Below are 22,449 nucleotides of genomic sequence, written 5' to 3' on the forward strand. Positions count from 1 at the left end.
AGGAACAAAACTGGACTTACTTTAGCTTACTGATCCTGGCTTCTGTAGTTTCAGTAAGATTTTTTGTTTCTTCTTTCCACCGATTTGTTGCTTTTTGCTGAGCTACTAACAGACGTCTGAGTTCAGCAGTAGACTTTTGACTCGTGTCTTCCATTTCCTTAAGTCGAGCTTCATATCCACGTTCTTTCACAGCATGCTCATGCTCCATTGTGCTTATCTAGAAAACATACACGTTTGGTACAATCAGGTCTCTCACTTTTTAGTTCTTTTTTTAACTCAACACGAGATAAATTTATAAACATTTGTTGAAAGCATGTTACATACAATAATTAAACTTGTAATTATATGCTCAAAGAGATGCATGTTCCCAAAGCCAATTTAAGCAAATAGTACAACTGACAATAAAGGATAATGAGCTGTGTATGCTTATTTTTGTAAATAATCTTTATCCTTCTCCCTTGTGTTTTCTCCACAGAAACACATTCTTTCTTTTTCATCTGGTTAAAATGTGTTAGGAGTTTCTTAACTGCACCTAAACCCTTTTGTACATCAGAGGAAAATGAAAGCAAGCAATAAATCTTATCTGTGACTATAATGGAAGCCTGTCTGATTAAAAATGAGAAAGACAAAGATCTGGTATATGCTTTATAACTGCTGCCTATCTGTTACAAGACTCTGATCCTTTGTTTGCAAACTACATTTGACCAAAGGGTTCTGGAGCTGGAACAAGATTTCCTGTTTAATTTGACTGCTTCCTTTATCTTGTGGTGCAAAGTGGAAACCTTATTTGAGATGGTCCCCATTCATAACTTGCTAAACTGCTCACTGAAGTCCTCTGCATTGCTGATTCTTAGATCCCTTTTCAACATCTTTACACTTCGGGAGTTAAAAGCAGAGGGGAAAGTACCAGCTTTGTATGTTAGAAAACACATGAAGGATCAAAGCTGCTACTCCTTCCAGAAGCCAAAGGTACCATGAGTCTGCTGAGGTTACTATTAATTCATTATCTCACTTGCAGTCTGTTCAGGTGCATTTAATGGAACACATCCAGAAGAGAACCACTATCTTTCAGCTACTTAACTTGTTTCCAACTATTCATATAGGAAAATGTTCATTATCCAGTAAACACAGAACCAACGTTTGGCAACCACACTTAAATTACTTATTAGTTACACACTGCTCTCACAACATGGTGGATGTAAAAATAGAGGAACATGCTGAACTGAAGGTCATGCAAAAACTCCTAACACATCACAGACAGTAGATAAATGAAGATCTGGAACTGGAATAAGTGAAATCACTCGAAGGAAAATATGCTATTAGCTACTCTATTCATCTTATAAAACCCAAAGAACATTTAGGATCTTATCCAGCAAAATTTAATACAATTTATTTATTTATGTATGAAAATACAATTTAATTAGCAGAGGTTGAGTTAGCCAATAGATTTTCTGAGGACACACATTGCTACAATAAAATTACTTCTAAGCAGAAAAGAGGAAGCATCACTGAAACTTCCATCCTTTATTTAAAATGTCAATGCTTTTCTCTTAGAATGGCCGCCTTATTAATTAACAAATATTTTACATCAAAATAAAAATAACATAGAAATCATACCTTTATTTTAGCTTTCTGTTGAGCCTCTATAGCCACTTTTCTCAAGCCCTCCATTTCTTTTTGCAATTGTTCATTCTCTTGCTGAAGTTTTAGACTTTGTTCACTGACAAATGCACTCTTTTCTCTTTCTGAATCCAGAATGCTTTGCAATTTACAGACAACTTCCTGGCAACGAGATTTCTCTTCCTCAGAGCTGAAAGAGATGAAAAGTATTGTTGGTACTCAAGAGCTGAACAACTACCATACTAGATAAAAAGGTAATATATTGGGACAGATCTTTAGTCTGACCCAGTACAGCTGTTCCCCTGTTTCTTCCTGAAAGTTTTTAGTAGCTCAGCATGTTTAATGGGCTTGACAGCTAGAACTATGCACAAATCAGCAAGGAATTTCATCAAGATGACAGAATTCATAAACCCAATCTAATAGTGTAGCAATCTCAGTAAAATGACAATGTGAAACAGAAGATTTTCATTTTTATAACACTTACAGTTTCCCAACTGCGGATTGCTCTGGCAAAGTGTCAGGATTTACTACCATCAGAGTATAAAAATGACTGAAGCTTCTTCTAGAGAATCCTACACTTGTCATGCTGAAAACAACAACCTGCTCTAAAAATGTGTACCATATTGTACTTGTTACCACTGCATTACTGAAACTGCAGTAATGTCTATTAGCTCTGAACACAGACCTGATATTCAGTATGCTATATAAACATTGCATTCTGCACGTACCAGGAGATACAGATTGTAGACCAATTTATAAATCAATACATTTCTGCTTGAATATTTCATAAAGTAACTTTTCCTACAAACAGTATTTAAAAATGCATTAAGATTCCAAATAATATACTCCTATTTTCATTTTTTTGCCAAACTTCTCATCTCGTAAAGAAGACCTTTCATTCTATAGCACGTTATCCCTTTTAATTCTTTCATAGTGATTCATAATTGCCCTTGCTTCAGAGTTATGGTATCTTAATACTATTCCTGCTACTGGTTAAAAAGGTGTAACAAATTCCTAACATATAATAATCAATTTATAGTCAGAAATAATTTCTATTGTTTCCCACCATAATTCCTGTAACATCCATTACTTACTTCATTTCTAGTTGTTTCAGTTTATTTTGTGTTGTCTGTAGACTTAGCTGAAGGTCACCTTTTGTAGTTTCTGCAAGTAAATATTTCTGATGCAATTGCTCTAGTTTTCTATTGTCAAATTCATGTCCTCTGTCTTCCCTGTAAATCTGAAGAACAAACTCACATGTAAGATCATCTTTGCACTGGTGACTGGCAGTGTAGTACTGACAAGGAGGCTACTTCTCATCGCATCCTGTTTTCCAGTGATTTGAAACAAAACTAAATTTCTAGAATTTCTATCATTGTTGCTGCTACTTGGAAAAAAAGTTTTCAAAGATCTGGCTTTCACTTTGTTTTCTGTCTACTGAACTTAAGTTTAACTGGAATATGTACCAACATTCTTTCAGATGATGTCAAACACCTCTCCTTTTTACATCTTCCAAAGAACCCTCTTTATCAGTTTAGTATAATTTCAAAACACTTTCAGGATTAACCCCCCCCTTAAAATAATTACATGAAAATCTACAATTAAGAAAATCTACTGAAAAAATAAAACCAGAAAATTAAGGGGCAAAAACCCCATGAGAAATGGAAAAAAATCAGTATGTCTTTTCTTTCTAAAAAGAGATCTTAGATGTGACGTAAAAATACATGCAATTACCTTACCTTTTCAAGTTCTTCTTCCACTGCTCTCTTTTCTCTAATGGCTCGTTCAATTTGACCCTGTTTTTCTCCACATTCCTATTTTAAAAAGTAATTTTAAAATAAATCTAATAAAAGTTGACTCAAAATAAAAATTCAGAAAGTGCCAAAGCCAAAACACAGCCATTGTAAATGTAATTCTTGCTGCTGGTATGTATGCATTTGATTATATTTACCTGCTCATTATTTTCTCTATGGGATCAGTCTCATTCACTACATAGACTAAGACACATAAAATGAAATTTAAAAAGGTTTAAAATAAATGTATTTATTTAAATAATTTATTTTTAGATTTAAATTTTAAAAGTTTTAAATACATTTAATCCATAAATAGGTGCATATGCACACAGCTCTTTTGGTCTCCCCATAATCTGTTACAAGTTTCTGGTTCATTCAAGAATATAAGGATTATGATGCACAGGAAGAATATAAGGATTATGACGCACAGGCTTTCTCCTAGCATACTTTATCAACTTTCATATATTCCAGCTCTACATACCCTACCATAGCCATGCAATACTCAGCTTTCCATGCTTTACTTATCCCTGAAAGAAACAGGGATACTTAAGAAATGCCAAAACATGGGAAATATTTTCTAGAGCATAGTCAAGATGCTTGTGGACTATAAGAATACACGTAACTCTTGGAACAAACTTATACAAAGAAATGGGTAGATTGGCAGAATTGTATTATTTCATGCAGAGCCAGGCAAGTTGTCAGAATATATGATTGTATACACGCAAGAAAAATCTGTACATTAAAAATGAATACTCAAAGCAAATATCCTTTACATCTAAATATGAATCTCTGCACTGACTTAAGACACTGCACGTAGTCGCTTTTGTCAAGTAACATGAAAGACATTATGTTGCACTGATGTCTGGAGGCATGCAAGATGTGAAATGCATGTAAGTACAGTACAGTCCTACACAATTACCCATTAACCATATTTTAGCTGACTGACTTTTACTGGAATTTAGTATTTTACTTGATCAAAAAACCTAGAAGTCTCAAATGTTTTTCTATCAAAAATACTTTCATCGGTCAACACCATACCATCTGAAGAGCTGAAAGTTCTTCTGTTAGTCGAGAAATCTGCACATTATATTGCTTCTTTGCAGAGTCTACCTGCAATCAAAAAAAACCAACCAACTAACAAATTAATCCCATGACCTATTTTTCCGTCTTCTTTATATATATAGTGTATATGTGGTGCATACATACAAATACAAAAGTAACTGGGACTGCAATAACTAACAAATCTTACGTTATAAATGTTTGAAAGATGTTTATTATCAATCCACACTAAATGAGGTGGTTTCAAAAAAAAAGAAGAAAGGAAGACATCACAAGGAAGCCTTACAAAAAGAACAATAAGACTATCAGGAAAGGTGCAAGATATCTGCAATTTGTGTAACAGGTATTTTTAGATCATGTAACAAAAGAAGTATTTGAGAATACCTGGAGAAACATGACAACTCTTTGTTTAGAAATTTACTTTTTATGCTTTTGATAGATCCACTTTTACTGAGATAATCTCAAAGTAAGAAATAAGGCATTTCGAAACTTCTAAATTCTGATTAGAATTTAGATTGTCACAACTAGAGCAGTTACCCTAGCTGGTCTTTAGCTCTTGCACCTTCTCCAAACCATTTATGATGTTAAATATCACAGTTTTAAGTAATCCACACAATTTCTGTGATTCTTTCAGGTAACCACCAAAGAGAAGCCACAAACCATCTTTACCCTCACTTTAAAGGCTATGAAAACATAGGCAGCATGTTCCTGAAACCTCTTGAAAAGAAAGGATTGGAAAGAAAAAGAATCCCTTCATCCCCATACAGTACATATGCACATTGTGTCACAGTGAAGAAAGTGAAAGAAGGCAAAATCGATTACACCACCAAAAACTTAGAAATGAGGTAATTGCTTTACACTGTTGTCCACTTGCAACAAAAGACATTGCCGACACACGCCTGTAACACATCTTTATTTCCTCTGGAGTTTGCCTTAAAATAAAAGTCTCTGACACTCAGAACCTCCAGGCAGGTTAGCCTGCATGTTAACTGCAGATGGGACATAACATGGAGAAAAGTAATTTTGTGACTAGACTTTTATCAGAAAAGCTTCAATGTTTCAGCTGCTCATAACAACTGAAAAAAAATCATGAAGAGACTACAACGTTTTCTTTAGTCATTTCTCTACCACATTCTGGTGTGTGATACCGAGCCTTTTGATTGTTAGTTGCACTTGGTGGAAGAGTCTTACTTGCCTAAATAGGGAAATATTCCTAAAGTACTGAGATGCCAAAAACCTGATAGTGTAACTTTCAATAGGTCCTATCATCTGCACGTATATAAGTCTCCATCAGCAACGTCCAAGATGAGGCCATGCATCATCAACCTTGATATCAATACAACACTCAGTCTGTTGACATGCTACTGAACGGAATCCCTGAAACTGAAGTGCCATTCTTTACAGTTTCACAGTGCAGCCTTCGCTACTCTGCACAGACATCACCCTTTTGGCTCCTGAATGATTTAAGAATATCATTTAGTTCAGAAGAATGTATGTCTAGATAACAAAACTGACGAGTATAGTACTGTCAGCATGCTGCCTTGCTACCTACATGATCAAACCGCTTGCAAGAAAACTGATCATGATGACCATGCACCATCATAGCTTTTCATGCTGGGGAAAAGCAAAAAAAATCTTCCCATTCTTTCTAAATATCATAACTTACTGCCTTTCTAATTCTTGCAGCAGTATCTTCCGCAAGCCGAGACATTTCATCTTGCATTTTTTTTATTTCCTCCTCCTTTTGTTTCTCCCCAAAGAGTGCCTAGAAAAAAATAACAACTTGAAATACTACTGAGAATATTTCAGTAGTGACAAAGTATCTAGCACTGAGAGAAAAAACCACACATAGTCAGTGTTCAAAAAACCTTTTCTCCTTTTTACTTTACTACTCAGAGTAGCTGACACTGAGACCCAATGAGAAAACAAGAACAGCAAGAACATTTTACACTAAATGAGCATTCTTGCAAATCAGAGCCGCACAAAAAGTTAGTGACAGTAGATGCCTTCTTCTATTGGGATTTTCAGATTTTGGCTGGGCATGGAATTATAGAGAAGAAAGCACAGGGACTCAGACCAAAAGGCAAGGCTACTCTCCAACGCTCTCATCTGGGGCCAGGATTTATAATAAAAAAGCACCAACAATGACACATGGAAAGTTATGTTAGAAAACTGGATACCTGTATATGTACACATATGTCCTACACATAGCTAAGCATTTTTATGGTTGATATACTAAATCACTCATCTCCCAGAAAATTAAAGGAAGATGTGTGCAGTCCCTTTCATGGTGGAACAATGAAACAAATAACCCTTTAGCACAGAAAGATGGAAAGAATTACAGAGAAAGGTGTAGCAAGGAACCCTTCACATGGAGGATGCAAGAAAGATGCTGATGTTATAGTATAATAGGAGATACTGGTCTGAAAAACATAGAGAATATAGAATCCTTGATGAGTGAGATGAAAAATCCTAGGTGGCACACAGAGAATATGTAGATCCATATAGGGAGAAAGACATAAAAATATCCCTAACAGATGACATAAATTCAGCCTATAGAAGGTTACTCACTTCAGGCAGTAACATGCGACTTCATCAGCCATACTCTCTTTTACTGCTCCCATTCAATTTAACTTCATATCTTGTATCTCAGACTACTCTTCTAAAATTCTTCTGGTCATCTTTTCGCAAGCTTAGCTTTGTGTGCTTTATAATGTTAACCTAACAGAAGCAGCATTTTTATGACAGCCTGTTACTCCCATCCCTCAATCTCTTGCAGAGCAGGGAGAAACCTCTGTGATGACAGTTTAAGACGTGAAGAGTAAACCTATATGTATATTATGCTGCCTTTTTTTATCCTGTTCATTAATAGACTTCCCAGTTTGAAAAACTGGTGATATTTCAGCCAGATCAGCAAATTCACAAGTGCGTGCAAATTCCAGCTTATTCTTGCTACAGCATTAATCTAAACTGTTACTTATAACAAGCCACTTATTTATCTGTAACTGTTCAATTACCGTCTTAGAGACAGAATTTATATCACAATAATTTTTACTGGGCCACTTCTGTCAACTTCACATGACTTCAGAGCATCAAATGATCTGCTGAACTACATTTGGGTGAAGAATGGTGTTCTAACACTGCTCTGATATACTTAGCAGACTGGAAACGTGATTTATATCCCTTACTGGTAATTTTCAAATGAAAGAGTGTTTTCTGGTTTTTAAACTCAAAAAAGTTATTTTATTTGTACCTTTCATTCTTCATATTTTCCCTACTACCAGGCTGTAGTGGAATGCCATTAAGGATCAAAATATCTTACTAAGGAAAAGGAACTGACAAGTCCAAAAGTGGTCATCAAGAGCTGGAGGATGTAAAACTTCCTTTTCACCCCTTTCTGAAACACAGCCTAACAGGTAAAGGGAATTGTAGAAGACCAGTTTATAAAGCAAGTAAGATACAGAAAGGTATGAGGAAATTATGAGAAGGAAAAGATGCCACCAAAGGGTCTCCTAAATAACTATAAATATATGGGAGGAAAGACTGTAACAAGATGATAATCCTTTGTAAAGCAGAAGAATCACAGAAGTTTAACTGCAGTAATGACCAGAACCCTGAGCTTTGTTAATATTCTAAACATTCTAGTCATCGTATTGAGCACCACTGAGGACTGTGTGAAGGTATTCTTGTGAATGTGTACACACCATCTCCTAAACTGTTTTTTGACTGGTAACACTAAATTCAGCACCCAGCACAGCACATTTGCATTTCTTCTCCACTTTATAATACACTAATAAACACCTTTGCAATTTTTGCCTGCCTGCAGACTTCAGCCACTCATTCATTACTCAGTCACTTTTCCAGATTTCTTCTGAATAATTAAGATCTGAATACAGAACTCACTCTCTTGCTGACCTATGTCCATCATATTAAAAAAAAGTCCCTTTAGTTTTAGCTCTTCTCTCCTAACCATTAATAAGTTATAAATTCATAACAGGACCTCCCTTTTTATTCCAACAGCCCAATTTGTTTGTAAGTATTTGATAAGAAACTCTGCCAAAAATATTTGAAAATTCAAGTTCAGGTACAGAATTATCACTTAGATCACCTTTATCCAGGCATTCAACATATTCTTTGAAATTCATACTGTATGACAAGTCTAAGTAATGTATGGTCATATCAGTTTCCTAATTGACGCATTACTAATTTTAGTACAACAGACATGAAAGAAGCTTGGTTGTGTATGCATATATGCCTGTCAGAATACAAAATCAGGCCACAATTGTAAGCGATGGAAGTATTCTAGTATCTAAGAAATATCTTCATCCACTGCCTTACCTGACTTTTTTGTAGGTTAGCTTCTTCTAAGAGCTGTATGCAGTCCTGGACTTTTGCGACAGCATCATACTTCTCCCTTTCTAGATTAGTGTACTTCGTCTGAAGCTCTCCGATTTGTTTCTCCAGGGCTGTTCTTTCTGTTCTCAGCTCTTCAGCATCTTGGAGAGTAACACGTAATCTACAAGACAGCAATAATTTTACTCATTTAACAATAAAATGTTTAATTAAGACACCACTTCTTTCAAACTAAACTGATAGGAAGTATCTATTCGTAAGTTGCCAAAACTGCATTCCTGGCTTTGCTTGGTTTTGGACAGTCTTTAATATTCAGCGCCCTAGAAAGAAAACAGAATTAAAGGAGTTAACTCATACATAATCTCAAAAGATCCTTGGAAGAATGTTGCTATCCTGGGATATATCACTGAAAATGCTCTATATTAAAACAGAATAGAACAGCCCCAGAAGGAATAAAGTTTTCCTCTGTGGAGGAAATGGAATAATTGGATGTGGGCAATGAAATTGCAGCTATACCATTAGAACAAGAAAACCACTGGTAATTTTGCAGCACCTCAGAAATTCTTGTTGTTTAATTATGATTGTCCATATTGGTAGGCATGAGAAAGGGCAAGAGAGCCTCAGGGGTATCCTTAAAAAAAACCTCAGGAAGTTCCACAAGTGATGCTGGTTCAATGAAGTGCATGGTTCTAAATATCCACAGTGAGCACTTTGGCAATGCTTGGGCTGCCTTTTCAAGCAGCAATGCTTTTTTACTTTCTGACATGTTTGTCATAAAACACACAAAGACAGACAACCACTCTATTTTTGTAGAGCCAAAAGCCTATAGAAATTTTCATACAGAAAACAATGAAACCAGCTGATTTCTAAGACATTCTAGAATACACTTAAGCCCCTCCACAACGCTTAGGGCAGTGAAAATAATGAAGTAGAGCTAGCCACACAAGTCTGTGCAACTCCTCGAGGCAGTACTTGACCACATAGTCACAAGGTTAGGTTGCTAGTAATTATTTGGTTTCTAGAGTTACTGAGGAGTCTGCTAATCACGCTCACAAGGCTGTGACCAAGAGGGGAAGGTGAACACTCACACAACTAAGAAATTTACGAATTCTTCTTAGCTATCAGGTGGTCTGACTAACGTTAATAATTTAAGTGTTTGTGACACTTGAATCAAAATCACTGTGCTCAGCTAGGTGTCGTACCCTTGGGAAGTGAAGGGGGGAAAAAAATCCAGACAAAAGAACCCGATCAAGTCTTACATCTTCCAGTAGATAGCCCTGGAGTTAAAGTTCCGCTCCTTGGCAGATATTCAAACTTTTGTAACTAGCATTTGTTTAAGAAATGTGCTTTAACAGTTTTATTAAATAACCTTTTTGTATTAAGATGGTGGAACTAAGACCTGAATCCAAATCTTATTTAACATGGAAAGAAAAAAACAGTATTCACCTCAAAACCAGCTAGCTTACATAAACATTTTCAAATTCCCATGTGAATGTTTTTCTTCAGAACTCCACCTACAGCTAACAAGAGTTGAGTTACTAGAATTTATGCACTAGAACGAAAAAATATGCCTCATTTTTTCTCCATTACAGTCAATAAAATCAGGTGGACTGTTTTATCATTTTAAAGACACTGAGATCAGAAGCTGTTCTGAAAGGCCGCAGAATAGAATAAAGAAGATAGAAAGCAGCCAAGCATATCTGACAAAACAGAACCGCTCAGGAACACAAAACCCAGAGGCTGAAAAGAATGTAGTATTCTATCTCACTTGCATGTAACCTGCTATTAACACCAAATGAGCTAGTTTTACCTTGTTTCTAATTGTTTTATACTAGACTGCATTTGCTGCAAGCGTTTGTCAGACGCTGTTTCTCTTTGCTGTGCAGATATCACATCTTCTTCCTAGAAAGAATATATATATTACCAAGACATAATCTGAGCTTCCCTCAACAAAATAAAGATATACTAACAGAAAACAAGTTAGAGAACAACTTGTGATTAATTTAACATCAGCATTCAGTTAACTGACTAGCCATTCAATTGCAACATAAAATGATTCCTTTCTTGAAAATACCTTTCTTTCCAATTGGCTTTGAAGCTTCTCTGTCAATCTGGTCATTTCATCAACTTTAGCATTTGCTGTCTGTGCATCTATTTTGGCTTGCCTGTATAAAGAAAACAGTCTATGAATTAGACTTCAATTATTAAAGGGGGGAAAACCAGCTCTGTTACAACTTTGTTGAAATAGCTGTGAAGGGCAGTCAGATTTCATAATAGTGTTACTATAGGGCAGAAAACATTTCCCTCTTCTTCTCCTTACTATGTGGCAGAGCGAGAGAAGAATACCAAATTCATTAAACTGTCCTGTGGAAATGACTTTTTAAAGATAGCTTAACAGGAAGGTGTATGTGTTGATTAAATACTTGGGAAGACTAGGCAACCAAAAAAATTTAAGTGATTCAGTAACTTAAATGTAATTGGCCACAAATACTTACTAGAGAAATCTTTTTCAGAATTAGATTTCACTTTTTAAAGCAATTTGACTAGGAATTAAAAAAACCCTATCATTAACCACTTCTGAAGAATTTAACTGATGTGCTTTGTAATCTGAACAAGTTTTATAAGCTGAAACAGAAAAAGGAAAACAAACAACAAAAAAATGACTAGTTAATGAATCAGAGTTCCTCTTCAGCAGAAAAGCTTATTAAAATGAGCAACCATCCTACTCCTCTGACTTGGGAACAGAAAGACATAGAGTGTCCTTCACCTGGGGTGTAACCCAATTATTCAGGCTGCATATTAGGCTAAATTTAAAGACTAATGACTGAATATATCAGGAAGTTAAAAAAGAGCAAACATAAGCTAATGAAAACTGGAGCACTAATAGTCATGAAAGAAACTAGAAAATATTTAATACTTTTAAGAATCAACTTCAAGGAAAAACTCCTTAAAGAAATAATGATTTTGATTTAATGGCATAAAAGACAAAAGCATAATATACCTGTATGAAAATCTTAAGCAAAATACACATAATGCTAGCAACTCTACAGCAAATACTTAATTAATCAGAACAGCTAATTTTGTTATGATTTCCTTAAAAAGCAAAAACAAAGATAAAAACATTATTCCCAGATGCATAGGCCTCATTGCAAGTCCAAAACTTTGATCTTGCTCCATTTGAATCACACAACTTTCTCCTACAAAGAAAAACTGTTAAATTTATGAAGACATTCAGTTGCTTCCCCCAAAATATTTAAAATGTGCTGTAAACCAAAACCAAACCAAACCTTAAAACCCATCATAAGCAGCGAAAAATAAAATAAATCTGAAGTGGTCATAAAACTCAGCACAGCTTAAGTCATAAAAGTAAATTTTAATGACCAAATTGAGATAAAATTCAAAAGTGTGTGTTTAACAGGGAACACACTGATTCTAAAGATGCAGCTTTTATTCTCACTGTGCAATAGATCCTTAACATAATCCCGGCACGTTATCTGTTTAAAAGCCTTAAGATTCTGAAATGCTCTAGCAATACCAAGTTTCTTAGTTTATATGTTTTATCTACAGATCTTTAAAAATATTTCATTAGCATATAGATTAACACATTTTTAATACTCGCAGCTGAACTCAACAGTTCATGTCACTGGTGAAGACCATTCAGTCACCGACTGTTAAGCGTACCCTCTCCAGAGGCAGCTGCTAGTAGTTAATTCAAGAGAGCAATAATACAGTGAACTACACGATTAACTGTATACAATAGAGCTTTGAAACACCAAAGCACTATTAATTAATAAAAATTCTAGCATATAAATGAAATCTGTTTAAACCTAAATTCCGTATAGAAATACATCAAATACTACATTGCCTTTATGCATGACAGACTATGACTCTTTAATAGCTAGTGTAATAGTATATAAATAGTACAGCATATGTACTGCCATCATTAGCTTTTTAAGTTCAATATAGTAACGTTTTTAGGGTTGCAAGGACTTTTAGCTAATCTAAAAAGTGAGCATAATCAGTGTTCATAATCAGAAATGCGAAATTCCTCCAAGAGCCTCTTTGCCCAAAACTGACGTGCTACATGGAGAGCAGCAATGACAAAGGTTGCTCATGATCAACACCAGTCAGATAAAGCAACTACAGAGACTTCTGAAAAGCAACAACTTGAAAGGAAACATGAAAACTTGCAATTGTGGGTGACGGACCTTAGAGTGAGAGCCCAGCAGCGAAGCTGCAACATGCCAGGAGACACCCCACTGGCATTACCACCTTTTCCCAAGCCAGAGAGCTGCTGCCCCAGCAGACCCCAGGAACAGCCTACACCCAGGTGGCACCACAGGTGAGACACACAGGGACCAACACACCAGGTGGACGCATGGGAACTCAAGGGCTGCCTTCTCAGCAGGGCACCACTAGCAGCCTTCAGGGAGTGGCACAAGAACTCATAAAGCTGGAACACCCACGCCTCCAGCATGAAAGGTGTGTAGATGAGGGAACATGTACTTCCCAAAAAGGGAGTATCCATGCGTTGTGCACGTACCCTAAACCCATGCTTCCTGTGAGAGAGGGGGTGTGTACCTCTGTAAGAGCAAGCAAGCGCTCAAGAGCGGTACTTCACGGCATCAACTACAAAAGGCTGTTTAAAGATTTATGTTTCTTTAGTGATATATTGCAAATGCCTAGTGTCATGATTTACCTGTTATATTATTACTATTGATCATTAATGTATAGGCCACTGATTGTCCATTTATTAATTAATGGCATGCAGTTCTGCTTTGATTGACTTAAACCACGTGTTGAGCAGTCTTGCCCAAAATAGAACATATTAAAATCAGAAATCTAGTGTTCTGAACGGAGCAGAAGAGGATTACTCCAGCCCCGTGGATACTTAGGTGGAAGTCTAAATTCACTCACACTTTCACTGTTTATAAAAACAGCACCTAATCAAAAACATGCAGAGATATTTGAGTGTGTGTGAATAAAAGTTCAGAGCAAGATGATCCACTAGCTTTCAGTCAGTCCCAGGGATTTCAGCCTCTTAATATACCTTCTCCATGAAGCAGCAGTTTAAGCAGAAAACATGCACTTCCTTTCTACTATCCACACCCAGTGCCATACAGACAGTTACAGAGATCCTTCAGTGTGGGCACGGCTCTGAATCAAAGAGTCTGACCATTTTGGTTGTCATGCCACATTCTAAATTATTTGATCACATTAGTATCACTGAAGAACTGCATTTAACTCCAAGGATCAAGCCTAAAAAGGAGCTTCCTTGTAAAAAAGGAAATAAAGATGAGATCAAAGGAAATAATGACATCTGCAATTTTGACAGAAAAAAAAAAAAAAAGAAACCATGACATCTGCAATTTTGACAAAAGCACTCAACTGGCTGCTCAACCAGAACCTGTATGATTTTAAGGGTTTTTTTGTTTGTTTGCTTGGGGGATTTTTTTGTGGGTGTTTTTTGTTTGGTTGGGTTTTTTAAAGTCAAATCCACTGAGTGTTACAAATACAGTAATAAACTGAATGTTGATGGCATTTATTGAATATCTAACACAGGTTCAGTTAATGCTAATTGCCTTCATACATACTTATTACATGAATCAATGTAAGCATGTCAATTCAAGACCAAAGATTTATAGATGAATGAGGCACATTCTCAAACAGTAACTCAGTACTAATACCTTCTGGAAGGAAAGAAATTCCAAAGAAGCAGCAATATGAAAATGTTGTTCTTTCTTTTTAAAGAATTAAATAGTAGCATGCACAACCAAATTCCAAGTGATGTCTGAGTTTGGAATTACTTTATTTTAGCAAATAACTTGAATATCAGCTTAGCCCTTTGATTGCTTGTCACAGTATTTTCCTCTTCCAAAACACACTATTTTGAGAAAAATAGTTTTTCCATGGAAAAATTCTTACTAATAAAAATGTGAGGTGCTAAGATGTCTGCCTCAAAACCACATCTTTGGTGATTGAGGTGACTTGGCATTTGTAAGCAGGTTCTTTTCCTAAATTTATTGTACAAAGGAAACATAAAAATAAACATTGCTTAAAACAAAATTCTTCTAGCAAGTAAACCATGACGTACCAAGCAGGGGGTGAAAGCTTAATACTAGAAGCAGCTGATTTTTATTGCTCTAACAGCAAGAAAGTTTAATGTAAAAATTTAAAATTAAAAAATTTAAAATTGGTTGTATCCAAACATTCAACAATGACCAATACTTAACACCAATTAATCTGTTCATTCACTCTAAACCTGTATATTTTTACTATGGGTATTGCGACACAGTAACTTTAATATCTACGATTAGTACTCTAGTCACTGCACAGATGCTGGAATCTGAAACACCAGGTCTTTACAGTGATAAACTTTGCATTAAAACAGTTACCAATGGCTCTTCATGTAATATTTTGTATGGGTCTGTGACAGAGGAGAGGGAACGTCTAATGCAGCCATTCTTTCTTGGAGGGATAAAAATCAGCATCAGTACGCACTCAGCCCACCTAGGTTTCTACATACCAGCGTTACCTGCAAAAGCTGCATATGAAACTGAGTGCATGAACACATGTGCATGCAAACACACAGAGCCAGGGCCATCTTAAACTGTTTACATAAAAATGGAAATGGTTTTACCACTGTTGGGGTGATGTTCTTGAAAATCAAAAGGTATTAACATAGCAGTTCATATTAAATATTTTGATCACGGTATCAAAGGAAATTACAGTAACTAAAAATCAAAGGAAAATTTAATAATGAAACCACAATTTAGAGTACATCACAAATTTTAAGCTTATTAAACTTGAAAGTTTATTTTAAAAAGTTTATTTAAAGCTCCAGGAAATGTTATACAAAGAAAAAGTCACTGATTGATAATCATTTCCTTTTTATTGTCACTTCACAAATTCACCGTTTACTGAAATGAAATTTTAGTTTGACCTCAGCCATCACTAATTAAAAGAGTTAACAGATCAGTAAACTGGCATTGAACAGACTTTGGCTGTAAATACAAATAATATGAAGTTGTGTTGCAGGTATTTTTCTCATTTTCCTTGATATACTTCAGGAATATAATTAACACTTCCCTGACCTCTAACTTTCAAAAAGCCTATGGTTTAGAGCTTTTTATTGAGAAACAGTGAATGGAAGTTTTCTAATGAGTTATTATGTAACTGGATTTTGAGCAAACTAATGTATTCTAATGGAAATCTATCTTCAGAGTCAATCTTGCTGTGATACCAACACTTTGTTTCTTTTAAATTAAAGGGCAAATGTTGACTATTTCAGGAAACAGCTGAACCAAATAAAACTAAATGGAAATATGCTACCCTAGCACTTATGATGCACACACTTCTAACAAACTTAATTTACTGAAACCATCATAACTACCACTATCAAGTCAGTTTCCAGGACAAACAAGGCCCATGATACAGCAGCAGGTTCAAAACAGCTATAGAAAAGAAATTTAATAATTTTTTTAAATTGCCTGGTTTATACCTCAGTTGTTTTCGTAGCTGTTCTAGTTCCACGTTCTGTTCTGTTACAGTTTTCAGAAACTGTTGATTGCTCTGCAAAATAAGGAGATTTTTTAGGAACATGTTCATTATTTTATTGAAAATATTACAGATTCAAAAGTGTTATTGGGCATTTCTACAGAATATAATATCATACATTAGCTAATAAGGTCTATTTAGCATTGTGCCTGGTCTCCCAAGTGCCAAGGTTTATGTAGAGAATTTTACAAAGGCAAGTGCATAGTGATGTTACCTAATTATCCCCCTCTTTCCCCATATTTTGGTAGTATAAGAACTTCCTGAGATGAGAACTGTAAATCTCAGATCTACCATCTGCATTTCCATGTAGTTTAGGTATCTAGAATACCTTGTGACAGTGAATACCACAGTAGACCACATACTGCTGGAAAGAATTAGTTTGTTTAAATCTAAGAAAAAATGGAGTGATTGCTCCTCCATTTTTACTGACACCTCCAGCACTATGGCTTTCTCCTTCAACTGTCTTCTCCTTTCAGAATCATTTTATATTTTTGTCACCCTACTAGTCTTTTCTAGATCTTACATATACCTTACATTGAAATAGTAGAGATGACCACAACTGCAAGCAGCATTCAAGATGCTACTGTACTATCGATTTATGCACAATATATTCCTTACCCACCTCTACCCCCAGTAATTGCCAACATTCTTCTTGCTTTTTTGATTGCTGCTAAAGGATTGTTTTAGACACTTGCTACTTCTAAAATACTTATTCTGAGTGGCAAGTTAATTTCAAGACCATCACAGAGTACCAAAAGCAAAAGCTCCCTCTTGCCCACGTGCATGATTTTATTAATACCAATGAAATGTCAAGTAAAATTCACTCAGATACTCAACATAATCAGATCTTTCTACAAATTTCTGCCATTTACTTCAGTTTTCACTACCTTAAATAGTTTAACTTAAGTAGTTAACACTGTTGCCTCAGTACTGAATCTCATTTCCAGAACATTTATAAATATGCTGAACAACTCTAACCTGAGCACACCTAGGAAGCACAGCTGTTTTGCCACAATTAAAAATCTTGACTAATTATTCTGCCTCTTAACTTCCTATTTTTCAGTTTATTAGTTCAAGAAAAGGCAATGCTTTTTTAGCCCATAACTTTATGCCATTGTTAACAGACCTTGCCAAACATTTTTTGGATAATGCAAACAAATAATTACCTCTATCTTGACATCATCCGATTCATCTCTTTCAAAGAGTTCACACACTTTACTGTCTCCTCTTCACACCATTTCTTTCCACTTTTATGCTTTTAGGCATTCAGTGATTCTGTTTGTTTTAAGGTACCTACTACTGATTTGCTTGTAACGGCAGATCAAACAGAGCCAAATCCTCACCAAAACTGCTTTAAAAGCTCATCATTGTATGTGCTCAAGACTTTTCAGACAGAAACCCTCCACTAACTCTAAAGTATCTGTCCTTAGAGAACAGTTAATCTTGAGACCATCACCGACTACCTGTACTCAGTGCATTATTTTGCTTTTATTAATATTAACTAAATAGCTTGTAAACAGGACAACTGCTTGCAAGACACAATTCTGTAGTAATATGCAATATACTACTACTCAGCACTGGTAAGGGCTCAATTGGAGTATCTATGCTGTTACCAGCACCACAGTTCAAGAATGATAGCACAATTGAAAATAATTTGAAGGTGAGCAAGAAGAATGATTACACATCTTAAAAACATTGTCAAAGAACATGTGAAGACTTAACTTGCTTTGAGCAGAACAGAAAGAGCAGGAAAAGGGAAAAGATAGCAATATAAAAGTTTCCAGTAACAGAGGCACTGTGACAGAAAGTAGGAATGTTTCCTTCATATCTACATTTCACACAAAATAAACAGGCTTATATTTTAACAGGAGGTCAGATGTGAGGAAAAAAGTTCCAGTGATGAGGACAGAAAAAAGGGGACTGTCTAGAGTAGGTTAGGAGTCTTTCTGCACTGCTAGCATCCAACAAACAAATAAAAAAAAAATTTAAAAGATCACACAGGAATCATGTCTTTCAGAGAAGCAGCTGCTCAGCCAGAAACTCCACCTTGACTTTTGTATGATATTAAAACTGTTTGTCAATCCTGGATGTCCTAGGCTAAAGCTTAAAGACTAATAAAAAGTCTTATAACCTATGGATATGAATGAAACACTAGCAGATTATTAGAGCTCAGAAAAAACCTTGAAAAATTCAATGACAAAGCAGCCAGCAGTGCCAAACTACGAATTGATAAATGTGTGGCAGTTAGCCTACATAAGAGGTCATCATTTAAGAAAGTTTTTCTTTTGTGAAGATGGTTTTAAGTGTGTGACTCAAGTACACTCACCACATACTAAAATTCTGAGTGTAAGCTTACCGCTGACTTCTAGAAGACAGAGCTCACACAATATGAACTCCAAACCACTCTGACCTGGTGTTTGCAGTTCAGGAAAGAAAGCTATTAGTACTTTTTTCTTCACTGGTCCCTAGAGAAGTTTGCCAATCTGAGTGGCACAATTTTTTTCAAGAATGTATAAAGGTATGTATAAAGGACTTTTTGCTTTTCTTTCATACTTTGAGACTCTAGCAGAAGAAAAAAAAAGTTTACTAGGTCACTGTTCAGAAAGTTTTACTTACCAACTCTATTTTCTCATTGGCTATATGAAGTTGCCGAGTCAACTGTTGAAAGCCAGTCAGTTGATCCTAAAAAAGAGAATTCAGAGCTTCTTATAATCATTGTAATCATAAAGAGTGTATAATTAGAGAGTTTCATAGTCAACGAAACATTTTTTTAAAAAATTATACACATTGCAGGAAATACAGCATGCTTTTGTAGATTTTGATTAGATTGCTATTAGCTGTTGACCTAGCAATCTGGAAGATGAGATTTACTACTGAAATATGTATCTGAATTTCACTTTACAAATTGCCTCCTTCCAAAACTCATACACACTTACTATCAAAGTATGAAAGCATACATAAGTATTGCCTTTAAAGAGTGACACAGACTATGATGCTACTATTAAGCACAGCAGCAGATGCGTACCCCTCAAGAAAATGCCTGTATGGACACATTTAATTTGCACTTTGCCACACAGGATGTCTTGTGCCCATACAAATAATTGTTTGATTAAACTCTTGAGTCCCTGAACATGAACTTTGTCACCCTAGGAAAACTAGCATAACACAGAGAAATCATCTGCAGCATGCCAAGTGTCTTTAGAGCACAGAGAAGACTAAAGTCCCTAGGCTGGAATATCTACTAATTGCACTGTGTTTATCTGACAGTCTCAAGGCCAAGCATACGCCAAAAACCTACTCTAACAACTCCCTTATTTACTATGTTCAACCCTTACAACGATATCCTCTCTCATCTTTGCATCCTGTCAATTCTAATTCTAGTTGACCTTACCTAGCTCTATTTACCTCCTATAGCTATTTTCTGCTCCTCCATTAAAAGCAAAACCTAAAATACAAGAGTTTAACTGAGAAGCCATTTTCTGTGGGAGACCAGTAGCATTTAAGCTTAAAAGGCAGCTCAACCTCATTCTTGTTACAGTGGCATTAAAAACCACCAAGAATTTAGGTAACAACGACAAGTGGAATCTGACAGCGCTCTGTGGCAGTGCATCTCACCTGCTTCCCTGAGCTACTTTACAGTCTCAGGAATCCCTGTTAGGCCCTAGCCTCAGTGTAATGAGTTGGGTGGTTAAGCCTCCCTTGACTGTACTAGCAACTCTTGCAGAGCTGAGGTGGGAAACTGCACTGGCTGTACCAGAAACAACCCTTACTTGAGCAACACCACCACCTGCTAGCCTTGGAGCATTCCTTATCTAGACCACAACATCCCTAAAAAGCCTAGGAACACTCTTTATTATGACTCCCAAGTGGTACGGTACCACTGTCAATGGAATTTTGGAAAAGTTCTATTTGTTACTGACTCTGATCACAGCCAGGACAAAAAAATTACCAATGACTAAAGCCAATCATCTCAGAACCTATAATCAGTGGTTCTAAGTGAGGCCCTCTTGGACTGAAATGGGCTGTGAAATCACCTCCCCTCCGAGTAGGACACCTCTCGGAGCTCACAAACTCCAAGTCTGTGGTACTAGGGGGACCACCGCCAAAAGCTGATGACACTGCCTGGGCTGATTTTCCTGCATTGAGGCTCAACCCTCTGCCCATTGAGAAATGCAAAGGCATTTGATTTGAGTATTTCACTGAGCTTGAGAGGAACTACTTCTATTCCTGGATGTGTGAATTGATTTAGTAACTTCATAGTAAGTATTACTATTTTTAATCTATAGTTGAGCCACTTTAATAAGTAAATCCTATTTGTTTCACCTTGTAAATGATAGTCTACGATTATGTGCCACCTAAATCCTATGATCAGCCTTAAACTGTGAATATTCCTTATATCCTTTAGACCTAAACTGCTGACCAAGTCCCACACTAAGGTTGGATCTAGCCATGCCCCAACTCTATAAACTATTTTAATAAAGCAAGGGGGTCCACTCTCAACCTTATGACTCAATGGGAAGGTCTCCCTTACCCTTTTATGTCTTTAATCTCTGTGTAAATCATTCCAGCTTAATTTTAATTTGATGCTTCTGTGTGTAACTTACCCATGTAGTAAGTAATAGTGAACCTTGCCATTGAACTTTGGAAACTGCACTCCAACAAATTCCTATTAAAACTGTTTTGTTTATATATTTGATGGTGATTCTTTAAGTGACTTAACTGAAACCACCCTTTCATGACACCCTAAACCCTCCAACAGATACCAATGATTCTGTATGTTCTACTACGTGTATATCACCAGTAACAATTATTTCTTGTGTTACATTGTCAAACAGAAGGAACACAAGTAAAAAGCTGGAATTACACATATATAAGAGCCTTCATAACTATAACTTGAAATAGTTATGAAATTTGACAGAGCAAAAGAGCTGTACAGATACTTTTGTTTCTTGGAAGAGAGCATACTGCTGAGGTGGACTTCATACCACAAAAGAGCAAAAATCAGTAAATAAAATTCTGTTCTACGAGACCTCTAACTGTGCCCACAGGTCTAGTGTACTTGAAAATGGAAGTGTTAAATAATTCATCACATATCTTTATGGACTTAGAAGTATCTGTAGTGAGGTGCACACAGTCATGAAGTTTCTATTAGTTCTTCACACACTGAGCATCGTTATATAGCTCAACAGAGCCAAAGAGCTTTTCTGAACTAGGACTTCCTGAAGGACCTTCCCCAGAAACAGCAGAAGAGAAACAGGCAAACTAGCATTAGAAGAACACTGGTGAACTTTTCATCTGTTTATACATGCCTCTATACTGAACTACAACAGGAAATGGAGAGTACTTTTCCCACTATCCCACTGTGATCTTACACACAAAATTCAGGATTCAAAACATAAGACAAAACAAGAAAGACTTCCACTTTATAATTCAGAAATCTCTAGCAGCTTTTTCAGACTTAAATCTACTTAAGATTTCCAACCATGCAATTCAAACGCATTTATTTATATATGTGTGTTGTACACACATACATATGTATTGCACTAAGATGACTCAAATTCAGTGCATTCCTCAGGTTCCTGTCCATATATTTTAAACTTTTCTAATTATAACAGTGCATTTATCTGATGAATCAGTGACCACACCTGACTACTCAACCTTAGATAACTACTATGGAAAGTAATTAACAGCACTGGTAGAACCCCCCCCAACTTCAGTTTCACTACACACAGACTCAGAATCTCATCTCTATAATTTTGGAATGTCTTTCTATATTAACAGAAACATAAACAAAAATTACTTTCTGTTTTTGCCTTTCTGCCACATGAATCTGCGTTTCAGTCATGCGTTCCTGGTACTGCTGCTGGAGTCGATCATGCTCTTGTAATACAGTCTGCCAGAGCTCTATCGCTTGTTCTTTTTCCTAAGAAACAGCATAAAAGCTTGTGTAAAACAGTTTATCATAGCACATGTACCTTCACCTCTCGTTCTCTAAAAAGAGAGGTCTTAACTTTTATTTTGAAGAAACACCATTTTCTTTACTTTTCTCTGCACACATTACAACCAC

General features: G+C 36.0%; 1 protein-coding gene across 5 annotated transcripts in view; it reads right to left on the bottom strand.

The window, feature by feature from the left end:
* SCLT1 (sodium channel and clathrin linker 1) overlaps window positions 1-22,449 on the bottom strand; it is a 43,509-nt gene that overhangs the window by 13,557 nt on the left and 7,503 nt on the right. For all 5 annotated transcript variants that reach the window (XM_040616074.1, XM_040615987.1, XM_040616161.1 and 2 more), the window contains 12 exons: window positions 22,183-22,305; window positions 18,999-19,064; window positions 16,327-16,397; window positions 10,900-10,990; window positions 10,636-10,727; window positions 8,811-8,988; window positions 6,139-6,237; window positions 4,452-4,523; window positions 3,360-3,434; window positions 2,715-2,860; window positions 1,618-1,810; window positions 21-217 (listed from right to left, as the gene is read on the bottom strand). In XM_040616074.1, the coding sequence (XP_040472008.1) occupies window positions 21-217; window positions 1,618-1,810; window positions 2,715-2,860; window positions 3,360-3,434; window positions 4,452-4,523; window positions 6,139-6,237; window positions 8,811-8,988; window positions 10,636-10,727; window positions 10,900-10,990; window positions 16,327-16,397; window positions 18,999-19,064; window positions 22,183-22,305 (1,403 nt within the window). The remainder of the gene's footprint in view (window positions 1-20; window positions 218-1,617; window positions 1,811-2,714; window positions 2,861-3,359; window positions 3,435-4,451; window positions 4,524-6,138; window positions 6,238-8,810; window positions 8,989-10,635; window positions 10,728-10,899; window positions 10,991-16,326; window positions 16,398-18,998; window positions 19,065-22,182; window positions 22,306-22,449) is intronic.

This window comes from Falco naumanni, chromosome 1 (genome assembly GCF_017639655.2).
Source record: "Falco naumanni isolate bFalNau1 chromosome 1, bFalNau1.pat, whole genome shotgun sequence".
Classification (NCBI taxonomy): domain Eukaryota; kingdom Metazoa; phylum Chordata; class Aves; order Falconiformes; family Falconidae; genus Falco; species Falco naumanni.